This window comes from Acipenser ruthenus, chromosome 11 (assembly GCF_902713425.1).
Source record: "Acipenser ruthenus chromosome 11, fAciRut3.2 maternal haplotype, whole genome shotgun sequence".
NCBI lineage: Eukaryota > Metazoa > Chordata > Actinopteri > Acipenseriformes > Acipenseridae > Acipenser > Acipenser ruthenus.
In genome coordinates, this window is record NC_081199.1 from 27310453 (window position 1) to 27324872 (window position 14420).

Genomic DNA, 14420 nt, shown 5'->3' on the forward strand with positions numbered 1-14420 from the left:
GTATAGACCCCATTTTGGTGGTTCCAGACTATAACGGTTTGTTTAAAATGACTTGCGGTATATACAATTCATTTTTATTATATATTTGATGTTGCGCACTGACGAACTCTGTTTAATACCAAAAAGATGGTAGAAATGGCAGATCCGGAGAAACAAAACCTGTTGTGGAAACCCCTACTGACGCTCCTTGCCTAGTGCTTGCTTGAACATTGCAGGAGTGCTTTACTAGAAAAGTAGCCAGCTACTAACTACACGAAAAGGCTTTCTAATCCCAGCTAACACTTTCCTTTTATTAAAACCTTCTCTTCTGATTCTCCTCTTCTTACCCCTCCCACCAAACTCCCTCTCCCAAAGCCCCTGCTGGCTCAGCTGGTACACCACCTGCCCCTGCTCCCCCCTCTGTGCCCCCCAACCCTCCCCCTCCTGCCCCTGCCCCCTCTCCCACCCCTCCCTTGGAGGTGGCTGCAGGTTCCCAGCAGTCTACTGCTGACTGCTTCACCTCTCCCCCTGCTGCTGTAACTACTCCTGCTCCAGTGACAGGTGAGTCTGCCCCCCACCGTGCTCTTTTCAGGCTGGCAGTTGAAACGTCTACAGTCTTGGGGGGGGGGGGGGGGTGGGGGAGGGAAAAAAAAGCACAATTCACCTGTGAATCCATTCCTGTTCCAGATATGTCACCAGAACCCGATGATGATGTTCCACCACTCCACCCATAGATCCGTCCTGCACTGAGGCTCTGGTTTTTGAGGGGATTCAGGAGAGAGCTTGTGCAAATCAGTTTGCTTCTAAATAAGGCATCAAAATACCATTGCAACGCAGACTTGAACTGGTCATGTCAACTGAAATGAACAGCATGTTTTCTTTTGCTGGCAGTCGATGACTTATTTAAGAATAGAAATCAAATTTCTCATAAGTAAGGGATGGAAATAAGACTCCTATTACATAGCAGTTTCCCCTATTCCTGTTTTTTATTAGCCACTGTGTATAGGTAACAAGCTCAGGTATGTGTGATTCAGGAATGGATCCAATTGCTATGCAATGGGAGTCTTATTGCCATTCATGTAAGTAAAAAATAAACATTTAGGAGATTTTGAACAAGCAACAATGATGTGTTTTTTCTTTTTTATTTTTGCCTTCTAATGCAAAGCGGTATATGCAAGCTTTAAACTTTTAAGTAAGCCTGGTGGTGTGCATCAGTTCTAGCTGCTTGCTTTCTTTATTTGATGGTAATTTGGTAATCTGCACTCTCTTCCCTGCCCACTGGCTTCCTCTGCAAGGGATCTTTCTACCATCCCATGTATTTGTCTGTGGGCCGTTTCTGTGATAGCTGCCTGAAAACCTGTGAAACACCCACCACATTATTTTGCTGTCCTTTTTTAATTTTGCAGAAATTTCACATTTGTAATTATTTTTTTTGTATTATCTTGTGATGCATGAAAGCACAATGTCAAACTAAATGTCTGTCTGTTTTTTATAGGGTGTGTGGGTGTAAAGTGTTGGAAAGAATGATTAGCAGTCTAGGTAATGCGCGTTAATATTTATAACAGCCCCTTCCTTATCTCATTGCTATAGGCCCACCAGTCATCAGTGAAGGTTTAAGGTCAGGGCTGAGAAAAGGTTAAGTATTGTTTGTCGAGTATAATGAGCTAATCAGTAAGAAAGCTGCTGGCATAAATTGAACATCTGACAGGCTTAAAGTAAAACCGAGAGGATTGAAAATGTCTTTTTTCAGATTTCCTCAGATTTGTGATTTATACTCTGTGACTTCAGTTGCTTTGTTGTGAGTATTTTCTGGCTCAAGTTGGAGCAAACAGATGGCATGTGAGCCATACTGTGTGTTATATTCTACTGCAGTTCGGGATTTGGAACCACCTGAGACATTTAGTTTTGTCTTTTCGTATCTCATCCGTATTTCCTTCTGCCTGTTCCAGGTCAAACTCCCCAATTCTACAGTATGAATAGACCGGTGTCCCGACATGCTGCACCAACAACAGGGGGGTCTCTGCCCTACAGACGTCCTCCTTCAGTCATGTCCCAGACCAACCTGCAGAACCACGTCAACGGAGGCCTCAATTACAACCAGAGTCAAGGTATGGATGCCAAAGCTAGTCTGACATTTGTAATCTTACACCCCACTGCAAGGTGCGACAGCAGGATCATGTTTGCAACAGCCTGCAATAGAAAAGCATTTAGAATACAGTATTTTCACTAGTAGTAGAGGCCTATTGCTCTCATAAATATCTTCAAATATTTGATAACAGCACGGTTTTTGGTCAGTGCAACCAAGTTTTTATTTCAGCAGGGTCTTAACAGTTTTTTACTCCCAAGGTAAGAAGAAATGCTGTATTTGAATCCACAATAACGCCTTTGCAGAATCCTACATAATGAGAACCATACAGACCACTGGCTGTCCAGTGTTTTGAATTTGAAGTTTTTCTTCTCCAGCTCCGGTTAAGAGGGTGTTTGTCTTACTAACAGGATCCTGCTGCCTTTGGTCATGCGGTGTTCTGCTCTAAGCAATGGTCTTCTTTCATGTCAGTGTTTTGTCTGTAGCTTGGACTAACCTGCTGTTTTTGTTTTTTGTTTCTTCCCTCTTCTTTCGTGTGTCCTTTCTTTCTTTCTTTCTTTCTTTCTTTTTCTTTCTCCCTCCCCTCTCGCTCTGTCTTCTCTCTCTGTTCTTTCTCTATCTGTCTTCTCTCTCTGTCCTCTCTCTCTCTCGCTGTCCTCTCTCTCTCTCTCTCGCTGTCCTCTCTCTCTCTCTCTCTGTCCTCTCTCTCTCTCTCTCTCTGTCCTCTCTCTCTCTCTGTCTTCTCTCTCTCTCTCTCTCTCTCTGTCTCTCTCTCTCTCTGGAGTAGCCTCCCTTGCTCCACCACCCCCCTCTATCCTACAGATCACTCCACAGCTCCCACTGATGGGCTTCGTGGCGCGGGTTCAAGAGAACAGTAAGTGGTTCACCTCCGTACTCCTGCGCGGTTGTGCAGCACAGACATGTCAGCTTTTACTCATGGCCTCATGGGTGCTGAGCAGACCATATATAGCCGATAAACTTTGTCAGGATGGTGGTATACATCTGGTACCATTGAGCCCCTTGAATATATAACATAAAAACACAATACTTTTAATACCGTCTAAATAACCTGGAAGTGATTGAAAAGCTAGTATAGTACATTGGACACACTTTTTTTAGGCTGTTTACTTTAAGACCTACCTTCCAAGATTCATATTGCATAGTAGTTTCATCCATTCCAGGTTTTAATATGCGTTTGATTAGCCCCAGTGTATAGGTAGCAAGCTGTGGTGTGTCTTATAAACCCATAGTAAAACCAGGAATGGATCTAACTGCTATGCAATGGCACTCTTATTTCCATCCCTGTAATGAGACATCCTACACATGATGTATTAACCTAGAAAATGAAGGCTTTGAAACAATGAGCAATGTCAATAGGAATAAAACAGTAATTCAATAAAGCATTTTAGAAGGTAGTTCAACTATTATTAAATTATTAAAATAGGGCCCACCCCTCCATGCCTAGTCCAAGCTGCAAGTGACCTAACTAATGTTTTGGTGTGTTTGTGTACAGAGCTGGGTGCATATCAATCAATCGGGTGTAGCCTACCGTGACCAAGCTCTTTTTTTCCATTATGGCCCCATAAAGACTGCTAATGTCATCACCCAGGCCAGGTCTGACCTTGAGGCTGATTTAAGGTCAATCCTTTCTTTTTGTCCAGTCATATGGAATGAAATAAATACAAATTCACCCTATTTATTTATTTATTTATTTATTTATTAAAAACAGACATTTGAAGCTTGAACCTGCAAAAGCAGCAATTTACGTGCCAAATTAGAGGAGTCAATGATGTGCTGTTTAGCAGCCAAGTGGAACGAACGACACGCAATTGTCTTCCCTGCCACTCTCTGCAGCGGACATCAACGTGGCTTCCCAGCTTTAAGTGGTGGGATTCTACCTGTAGAAGCTGTCCTAAAGGACAATTACTGTACCTTTTAATGTATCATGGGCACTTAAGTATTTCCCAGCTCCTTAATATAATACGCTGGTTGGAAATTAATATAAATGAGTTATGTAATAAAGGCATAGTTGGGTAGAAAAGATGCCAATTATAATAAGTTTAGCTGTAACAGCAAGAGTGGTTATAGTGTCAGTATCCATCTCTGAACTGCTACTGTGAAAACTGATCTGTAACCCATATACAGTGTTTTCCTTGTCAGTAGACTTCAATCTTGTTATTATAAAATTATCAATGTTGAAACATTATTTAAGTACTATGACAGAGCCGTTACTCAAAAAAAATATTGAATACATTTACTGAGCAAGCACTTAATTTATTTGTAAAGCAGAATGTGCAGGCTACAACCAAGTAATATTGAAGCGGTGGGTATTTCCTTGGGGGGGAGCAGGGGGAAATGTGGTTTTGCGAGTTCAGAGTCCAGCATTCACTGCTCTCCCTACCCCACTGGCTTTGCCTTACTTTTTTATTGCTTGGCTTTCAACTGTATTTTGACATTATGTATTTTCATTATGTATTGAATTGAAGGCAATCATTTGCAACAGCATAATTACAAAAAGGAAACCCATAACCCACAAATTTTACACTGCCTGTCCCTGGACTAGCATTGGAGTACTTTAGAACTCAAAATTAGTTGAGCTCAAGTACTTGAATGTTTTTATTTGCAATTCCCACCTCTGTGGCTGTTGATACATATAGCTTTAGACTGCTGTGAGGAATTTACATCCGTAGAAATGTTGTATTGACATAAACAGGATTCCTTTGCTGCCTGTGGAGCACCTACTTTAGTAGTGTGTCAAGTTTAAATGCCTGCTTGGTTTTGAGAGCTCAGCTAACAAAGTGCCCATGCAGTTTATTTACATCATCATAACAATAGTAGAAATAATAAAAATAATAATAGTAAAGCTTAATTATAATGTTTGCTGATAACCCTCTGAAATTCAATTCAGTGTTAGGATTGTTAATTCTGTGTTATTTTGGGTTAACGTTCAAGGGCTTGTCATAATTCTATTTAAGTGATGTACACAGTTTTTCATATGGAGTGTAAACACTTACCCAGGCATGACATACAGGATGGTATTGAATTGTTCCGACTTACTAATCAAATCTAATTTTTTGAAAGGGGTACGTTATAAGGTTAAAAACCTCTTTAACTGGCATTTAAGAGCTTTCTCTTGGCTTTTAACAAAATGCCTTTGAAAAGCACTGTCATTCATATTTTCATCCCACATAACCTAAAAGTAAGGCATTGTGTTTGTGTATTTATTTATGTAGAAGAATGTAGAAGAATGACTTGTTAGATTTCTATTTTGTTAAGATTGTGCTTCCTAAAAGGAGGGTATTCAGTTAAATAGCAAGTACTTTGTACCCTTGAGAAAAGCCCTTGTTAACGCAGCCTTTTCCTCTTGGTGGTTTTTTTGACTCTTATTGGTTGTTTGCTATGGCAGTTTCGTTCTCAAGGCTGTGCCAAGCGGCTCTGTTTTTTTAAGCGACTTATCTTGTGCAGGTGACGGTGTATTTTGATTCCTCAGTTTCAGACGCTCCCCCGCCCCCTCCCCCTGCGGACGACCCTGTGTTTGACGAGTCACCGCCCCCACCCCCTCCCCCAGAGGACTATGAAGAGGAGGAGTCTGCGGTGGTGGAATACAGTGACCCCTATGCAGAGGAGGATCCTCCATGGGCTCCCAGGACCTACCAAGAAAAGGGTATGCATGTCTGCACTTCCATAGGCATGGCTAGCTCTATTATAATAATGATTCAGAATCTGAAATCCTGTAACCAGTCTCCCAAGTTGTCTTGCGTTTGGTTAACTGGTTGGTAAGAGCAACCAGTTATGACCATTTGTTTCTATTACAGGAGGCTATGTATTTAATGCCAAGCTGGATTTGCTTCAGTGCTCTTTACAGATGTCCTTCGTATGCATTTGATGAATGAATGAAGTCATTTGAAAGTGCTTACATTTTAATGTGATTTTTTTCGAGAGGTTTGAGAGCTGTAATCGGCAAAAAAAAAGGACTTGATTGAAATTGAATGTTGCATATTACATCAAATGTCAATGTTCATTTAAAATGAATGTCGCCTTATTCTAGCATAAAGCTGCCCCTTTTTTTTTATTGACCTTTTTGTGCAATTTTTGTAGCCTTTGGGGATGTCAGTCATTAAAATAACTGACATGTTTTATCAATGTCCCACGACGCAAACTCAAGGAAAGTTTTGCTATGAAGGCACATTTTTTTATCATTGTGGTTACATCCAATACATAATTGAAAGGGTGGATAGAGGAAAAATTGTTACCATTACCTTTTCTTTTTTTTTTTTTATAAAAAAAAATATTGTATAAACTCAATTACTCTACTCAAATTGAAATATCTCAAAGCCTTGGCACTTTGTTCAACATACCCCTTCAATTTATTAGTTTTCCATGTTTTATTTAATGTCTTCCTCATGTACAGAACCCCCTACCTCCTATTTTGTGTTCTTTCTGTAATACACAGCATGTGTCGTGAATCATGTCTGCAGCGCTTGCTATATGACCCTAAAAGCTCCTGGCATTAAAATGCATTCCTGGGGCACAAGGGAAATAGCGGGTTACCCAGCTAATTGCAGGGATGAGTGTTTAGCCTTTCTTTCTGTATACATTTGGTTTTGATTAACTATTTCCCTTCAAACTGGGTTGCTTCTGCCCCAATATACTGCAGATACCAACAACTGGAGGGTAGGTTCATGTCTATCCATAAAGATGCTTATGTATCCCAAATTCTAAGCACAGTCACACTTTTTGTTCCTTAATTATTATTCTTACATTGTAGCTTCCTATTTGTTATTACCAGGCAATATAATTGTGATAAAGATTTGCTACTAAACACTTAACAGGGGGGTAATAGGGTTGTGGGTATCTGCTGACAGCCAGGGGAGAGAGACTGAAGGCTATATTTGCCATACCACGCAAGCGCAGAGGTTTCTTACAGCAGTGGTAGGTGGCCGCCACTCTGGTACCAGCAATGGTAGTCCTAGTGCAGGAGGACATACACAAACACAGTGTAATAAATACATAGTCAAAACAAAACACAATGGGCCAAACAGTTACAAAATAAGTTTGCCAACAAGCTGCTCCCACTAAAAGGGGAGGCGCCGCTGCAGGAACCTTCTCCCTGATACTCACAGATACACTATCCTGTAAACAAATGCCTATGCTGAATATCAAGAGTCCAGTTAACACATGGTGGTCCTATGTAGCCCTCACGATTAGACACACGGTGGTCGCATATTTGGTTCACTCATCCTGGATATACACACAGTTGTGAGTCTTCAAGCTGGTAAACAAAGGACTGGCTTTCCAGCGCCTTTTTAAAGGCCTGTGGCCAGGATTAATTGACAATTACTCATTTAACACCTGGCCACATCCCACTCTTGTCCTAATTTTAAAGGATTTCCTAACCCCAGCCCTCCCATATCTCGCACAAACTACAATTTTAAACAAAATACATTTTATAAGAAAACAAAAAACACTATTTAGATGTGCAGGACCTCAGCCCTGCCACAGTGACCTTAATACTGAATGCAGTGGTGACCTTAATAATACAACTTCATATTGTTGTCAATATGAGCAACTCAGCGCTGTGAAAGTGGCCTTATTGTGAAGTAGTCTTTATATTGTGGTGGCCTTAAAGGGAGCTCTTACTGCTCTGTTTATTCGAACAGTCTGTGTAATTTATATTTCTAAAGTTACTTTTCTCACCTCAGTTGTGGCGATCTACGACTACTCGAGGGACAAGGAGGATGAGCTGTCTTTCCAGGAGGGCTCCATCATCTACGTAATCAAGAAGAATGACGACGGCTGGTACGAAGGGGTCATGAACGGCACAACGGGCCTCTTCCCTGGGAACTATGTGGAGTCCATCATGCATTACGCCGAATGAGCCCGGCGCTGCCCCGGCAGTGTTACTTTGGACAAGGGAGGAACAGTGTGTGGGGAGGGGGAGGGGAGTCCTTAAAGATCCGAAAGGCTTGAGGAGATCCAAAGTAATGCACGCACACTTTGGCAAAACAAACAAAAAAGAAAATTGCAGAATAAAATGGAGGGTACTATTGTAATAAAACCACTGTCTTTTCTTTATTGTACAAAGAAACGGATTGAAGTGGCTTGAGACCAACTAAGAGGGCTGTTGATAGGTTTTATTTTTTGGTCAAGCAAGCTGACACACTTTACACCTGGAGACGGTGTGGTGGGGTGGGTGTGAGGGTTGACCGATATACACTATTTTACTTTTTCAGATTCTTAAATTTAGACCATTTGTATGCGACAGTATCCAGATGGGAGATCTTGATATAAAAGGGATTGTAACCATACTGGGTGACCGTTTCACTAGTGTGTTTTTTTGCTTTGGTTGCATTGTAGGGAGTGAATACTGTACACTACAAACATTTGGCTTGAAAATGCCTAAAGGAGTAAAGGAAGGAGCTGGCATGTCTTTTCACTGCCATTTGGTTATGAGGAGTACTTTGTAGATCGCAGCTGTGTTGAGCTTCAGTGATGGTTTTCTTCTCTTCAGGTCTTGGGGTACGTAGTACAAGGTTAAGGGAGATATTTCACATGTACAGATTTCCAAAAATAAGGTTAAAATATACACATACTTGAATGCTGAAGTTCCTAGAACAATAGTGTTTGGTAATTTTTTGCAAATAGCCATGTAATATGTTTTTAATATTATATTAGGCAGCCCAGCCAAGCAAGTGGATATGAATCTCATTTTTTATAAGATTTGTAAGGACCAGGATATCAAGTCACTGTTTTGGAATTTTTTTTTTTTTCTTTGTCGTATCAAATTCCCACGCAGGTATAATGTTCACATAACCAATCGCCGCATACTGTAGGTAAGATTAGGTCTTGAGGTAGTGGATGTGTGGATGAATGGAAGTCTTTGTACCATGTTGGCTCGATAGGCATGGTGACAGTCAGACATGAATTAAACCACCGTGTTGACATGAACGGATCGGACTGTGTTTATGCTCTGGGAGGTTAGAGGAGAGTACGATGGACACTCCTTAAGAAACAAGGATCAGGACTGAAAAGATGGGAAGTTGCATTGTTCAGATCTGAGAGATCTTGGCCATTCTTCCTTGCTTGCGTTCTACTGAGTTTTGCTCTAGTCTAAATTGTACCTATTTTCAGGGATACCTGAGAACAATGTGTAAAAGAAGATGATGTTGAGCGAATGGGAAAGAAATACTATTTTTAGTTATGGGTTCCACCCCAAGCTAGTGATTTTAGAGAATATTCATAATTGTAGTGGTCTTTATTGCTAAAATTGTTTAATCTTTATTAATTTGCTTTACAGAATTTGTTTTCCTATATATCTGAACTGTGCTGATAATCTATATATACAGTGGAACGTCGCATATCCGACCGTCACATAACCGCACTGATCAATTAACCGCCTCACTAAATAAATAAATAAATAAATAAATAAAAATATTCTGCTACGAGAGTAACAGTATTGGCAGCAAGTGCAGCGTCCGCAATGGAAACAGAAAGAAATAGTTACAGCAATCAGCCTTTTGGTGCGTTCCCCTTTAAGAGAGACGGGCTGTGTGCGTGTGTCAGTCAGCTGTGTGTAGCAGTGACGTTTCAATACACCAGTTGAGAAAACTTTAGTGTTTTACTTTTATTTTTATTTTTTTGTGCAATGTGTTTATATGATGGAGCGCATGGTTGCAGATATTGGCAGCGTGTTATTGTAGCTTTTAAATGCATTTGATTTAAACAAAGCAAGATTCATAAACGCAATGCTTACCGTCCGTTTGTTTAAAATAGCCGAAGCAATATTTAAACCGAGCTTCTTATCGGCTGTTGGCAATATCAAGAAAGAGCGCAAAGTACCATGACAGAGATATTAAGAAAGCAGAACCAGGGAGGCAAGGACTTCTAGAGTTAAGAAAGAAGCCATCAGTTGCAGGTTACTGTACATTTACTGTTTTGTTTTGTATTTTTTTTTTTAAAAGCTTTGCGTGGAGATGGCTTATAGTAAACTGCATAGCAACACTGTGTAGCCAAATTAATCTTGTTTACGTTTGCTTACTTTTAAAGCAAAGAATTTCCCTGTGTTTTAAAGCAGTTTGAGTGTTTTTGTTCACTAACCTCTTTATGCATGTGTAAATGTCATTTTCTATAGATGTTTGCAAATCCGACTTTTTCACATATCCGCCTATACCCCAGTCCACAGGGGGTCGGATATGCGGCGTTGTACTGTACATGCATCAGTCAACCCCCACGGTTTTATGCAGTACTAATTGTGTAGATATTTTTGAGTTTTATGTGTTTATCTTATATACTGAGCATCAAAAGAAACTTACCACTATTATAACACATTTATTTTCGAAAAAAAATAAGGTATATAAATGATGGACAAAATGTTTTTGGTTTCTTTTTAATCACTCGATCATTCATCCTTGACCATAACATGCTTGTCTGAAGCATATGCACTTAATCACCTAATTAGTAAGAGTTGATTGGACACCAGATACGGAGTGATTTCAGCTGTTGAATTGCAAGCTTGAATAAAAGCAAAAAAGAAAATCACAGAAAAACACTGATATGCCACGTTTGTCAAGAGAGCAGCGCCTTCGTGCAATCTGCATGTTGGAGGCTGGACTAGGGCAGCGTACTGTGGCTCGCCGTCTTGGGTGCTCACAGCCAGCAATTTCAAACCTGGCAAGATGGTATAACCAGACACACACTGTCAATGACAGGCCATGAACTGGGAGACATGGGAGACGTGTGGCTTCTAGGGCTCGGAGACCACTGAACAGGCAGATGCTTATCCAGGCACTACAAGAGGAATGGTCCAGGATTCCACAAGACAACATCTGAAACCTGGTGCAAAGCATGCTTCACAGATGTACTGCTTGTGTTGCTTTCAACGGTGCCACACACGCTACTAGCCTGTGACTTTCACAGCATCCCCTGTCCACCCATAACTTTTGACAGTAAAATGTCAATTGTTAATCAGCACAATATAAAGTCACTGCACCTGCTCTAAAACAGAGTTTGTCATTTTTCGATCAGTGAATTTGTTCCAAATATAAGTGATAAGTTTCTTTTGATGCTCAATATATATAAAATCTATTTTTTTTATTATGATTTCTTTTGAAAGTTAGAAAGTTATTGTGTACTGGATCTGAACTACAGCCCAATCTAATTTGAAACCTTGTGTATGTAGAGCTCTATAGACTGCATGCTATAATAAAGCAACATTTGAAATTCCTGCTTTACATTTCACCCCCAATATTTTTTTTCTAGTTTTCTAATTAATTTTTCTGATTTGATTTGAAAGCCAAGAAGAAAAGACTTGGTGGGGTTGCTGGGGATCTGTGCTGGTTCTTTCTTACTGGCAAACTGTTCTTTTCAAAGTCAGGAACAAATGGAAACTGTATTTTAAGTAACATGTTTCTGAACCACACAATTTATAAAACAAAAAATAAAACACAAACGTCTTACTGACTGATGCTGTTGCTTTTATCATAGTCTGGAATCTAATATATTTTTGTTGCTGTTCGCACCATCTTTCCTATTGTAATCATATGCTGTCCTTCATGGAAATTCCAGCAGTGACCAGCACTGGTTTTTGGCTGGTAGTGCTGGCTTTGTAGATGTGGTCCTGGTTTAAACTGGTCCAAGAAAAAAATAGGTTCATTAAAAACCCTTTCCTGTAAAGTTCTAAAGACAACTGTTTGTTGTCTACTCTCTGAAAGCAACACATTTGCTGTAAAACTTGTGGTTTTATATACCTGCTCAGTAAGTGGCTGGTACAAATGTGTTCCAGTTTCCTTAGCTGGGCACCAGCAGTTGCTAGAATGTTCAGCGGTTTGCTGGTTATTGGTCCTTCAGCACTACCAAAAACTGCACCACGAAAACAAACAAAACCAACTGAACATACACCATTTCTGTTTAGCTTCAAGGGCAGCTGGAATCACTATGGTGAAATCTAGTGGGATGATATTATTATTATTATTATTATTATTATTATTATTATTATTATTAGTATTATTATTAGTATTATTATTATTCATATTAATATCAATATTAGTATTATTATTATTAATATTAATATGTTGATACAGAAAGCACAGAGAAATCTCACTTCTGAACACAAAAGTGGAGAGAAATGTAGATGTATTTTTTTTTTGTATCATGAAAATGGACATTCAAAAGATACCAATGATTTTGCAACATGAATAAATATGGATGCTATTGTATGTATACATGACTGCAAAACAAAGGACCTCTCTTCTGATGGGAAATGGGGAAATAGAGTGATCTGTTTTAGAAAGCCATGATATTAAATGGATCGTTGCAGTATCCAGGACCTTGCAGGAAGTGCAATATTTATTACATGTATCTAATCTTTTTTCAGTGGGGTCTCTATTTGTGACTCTTGCATGCAGGTATCTGTATAGTGCACCTTAGGTTTTCTTAGCTGCAGCAAATTGTCTAGATTGACAGCATGTGGCGAGCATGGAGAATGGGCCACAAGACAGGACAGCCTCCCCTGTTGCTGGAAAATAAGATGGTGAGGGTAACCCCTCCTGCACTAAAACAAGTAGCAACTTCCTACATGACACAAACCATTTCTCCTGTGTGTGTGGATTTGGGTGGATTATGTGTGTCATCATAATCTGTGGTTAAGGAATTAAAAAAAAAAAAAAAAAAAAAAAAAAAAAAGTCTACTGGTGCCAGAATTTAAGGTTGCTGGGATTATAGGTGGTACCCTGGTGCAATCTAGTGCCAAATTTGCACCTTTGATATACACACACACAACACCAACTGCAGCACAGACACATAGGCACAATACCAACTGCAACAGCCACATACGCATAAAGGTCACTGCAGCCAGGTAACATTATACAGCCTGGATGATACTGAGAGGCTGGTGACCTGCATACTTCACCCTGAGGTTTTGATGTGCATAGAGATGCCCTTCCTGAACTGAGGAATACTTCAATACTTCACCCCTCTCTCTGTCTTTGTGTAAATGAATAGAGGTACACCATTCCTGTGTATTCCCAGCACTACACCCACTGAGCAAGGGATTTACAGCCCAAGATCATAACCACTAGGGGCGCCATTTTACAATAACACTAAATATTTACGGACTATTCTTCAATAGTTTGGACTGGAGCATTGTATATGTTTGGTAAGACAAACCACATTGTTTATCCTTTCTCAACAAATACTAAGAACTATACAAAACAGGGTTTTCCAATCCTAGAACATAAGAAAGTTTACAAATGAGAGGAGGCCATTCAGCCCATCTTGCTCGTTTGGTTGTTAGTAGCTTATTGATCCTAGAATCTCATCAAGCAGCTTCTTAAAGGATCCCAGGGTTTCAGCTTCAACAACATTACTGGGGAGTTGGTTCCAGACCCTCACAATTCTCTGTGTAAAAAAGTGCCTCCTATTTTCTGTTCTGAATGCCCCTTTATCTAATCTCCATTTGTGACCCCTTATGTTCTTATGTTCTTTTCATAGTCCTCCACCTGTCCTTGATCATAATGGCTGTCCTTCCTCTAGGAGTAGCTTTCCATGATAATCTTTCATTTCCCTACCCTACATTTTGAGACCTATGTTGACACCTAAACAGCAGTGCTGACGGCCTATTTAGGACGGATTGTCACTCATGTTTCATCAGTAATAATGAATTAAAAGTGGAGATAGTACAGTAGTAGTGGGTATGAAAGTTTACTTCATAATGGAATGGCAAGAAAAACATCCAACTAAATTTACTGTGAAATAGGTTTGGGTTTGATAGTTCCTCCTCTCTTCAGTGGCACAAACCTCTGCAATTGTGCAACAAGATCCGTTATTCTCAGCTCCAGAAGTGAGCAAGCTATGAAAAGGGAATTTCATCTTGTGTACAAAGTTAGACTACTAGACTCTCACAAGGAGCTAGGTGGTGCAGTGTGCTGATTCACTAGCATGCTGTGCTGGTCCTCCTAGGGCTGGGTTTGAATCCATCTGATTCCTTCCTTTATTTTCAAAGACTTGGTTAATTGATCTTATAATCAATGAAAAAACAAGTGCTTCCATGAAAGTGAGATGGCACAGTGGGCTAATTCACTAGTATACTATGCTGTTCTCCGTGGGGGACTGAGTTCAAATCCAGGGGATTCCTTCTTTTGTTTTCAAAGAATTTGATGATTTCCTGTAAATTTAATGATAAAAGCAAGCTCTTCCATGGAAGTGAGATGGGGCAGTGTGCTAACTCACTAGTATGCTGCACTGTTCTCCTTGGAGGACTGGGTTCAAATCCAGCTGATTCTTTCCTTTTAATTAAAAAAATGTTTAATTTACCTTATATTCAGTGTCGAAGAATGGTTTCCTGTGGGAGCTGGTGGTG

At 40.0% G+C, this 14420-nt stretch overlaps 1 protein-coding gene across 15 annotated transcripts in view; it reads left to right on the forward strand.

The window, feature by feature from the left end:
* The window catches only part of LOC117426899 (abl interactor 2-like), a 71657-nt gene extending 58912 nt beyond the window's left edge, over positions 1–12745 (forward strand). For 6 of the 15 annotated variants that reach the window (XM_059033572.1, XM_059033571.1, XM_034045079.3 and 3 more), the window contains 5 exons: positions 355–540; positions 1929–2087; positions 2853–2939; positions 5556–5729; positions 7768–12745. In XM_059033572.1, the coding sequence (XP_058889555.1) occupies positions 355–540; positions 1929–2087; positions 2853–2939; positions 5556–5729; positions 7768–7943 (782 nt within the window). In that variant the 3' untranslated portion in view covers positions 7944–12745. The remainder of the gene's footprint in view (positions 1–354; positions 541–1928; positions 2088–2852; positions 2940–5555; positions 5730–7767) is intronic. The other 9 variants (XM_059033574.1, XM_034045087.3, XM_034045089.3 and 6 more) reach the window with 3 other exon arrangements.
* Positions 12746–14420: the final 1675 nt, after the last annotated feature.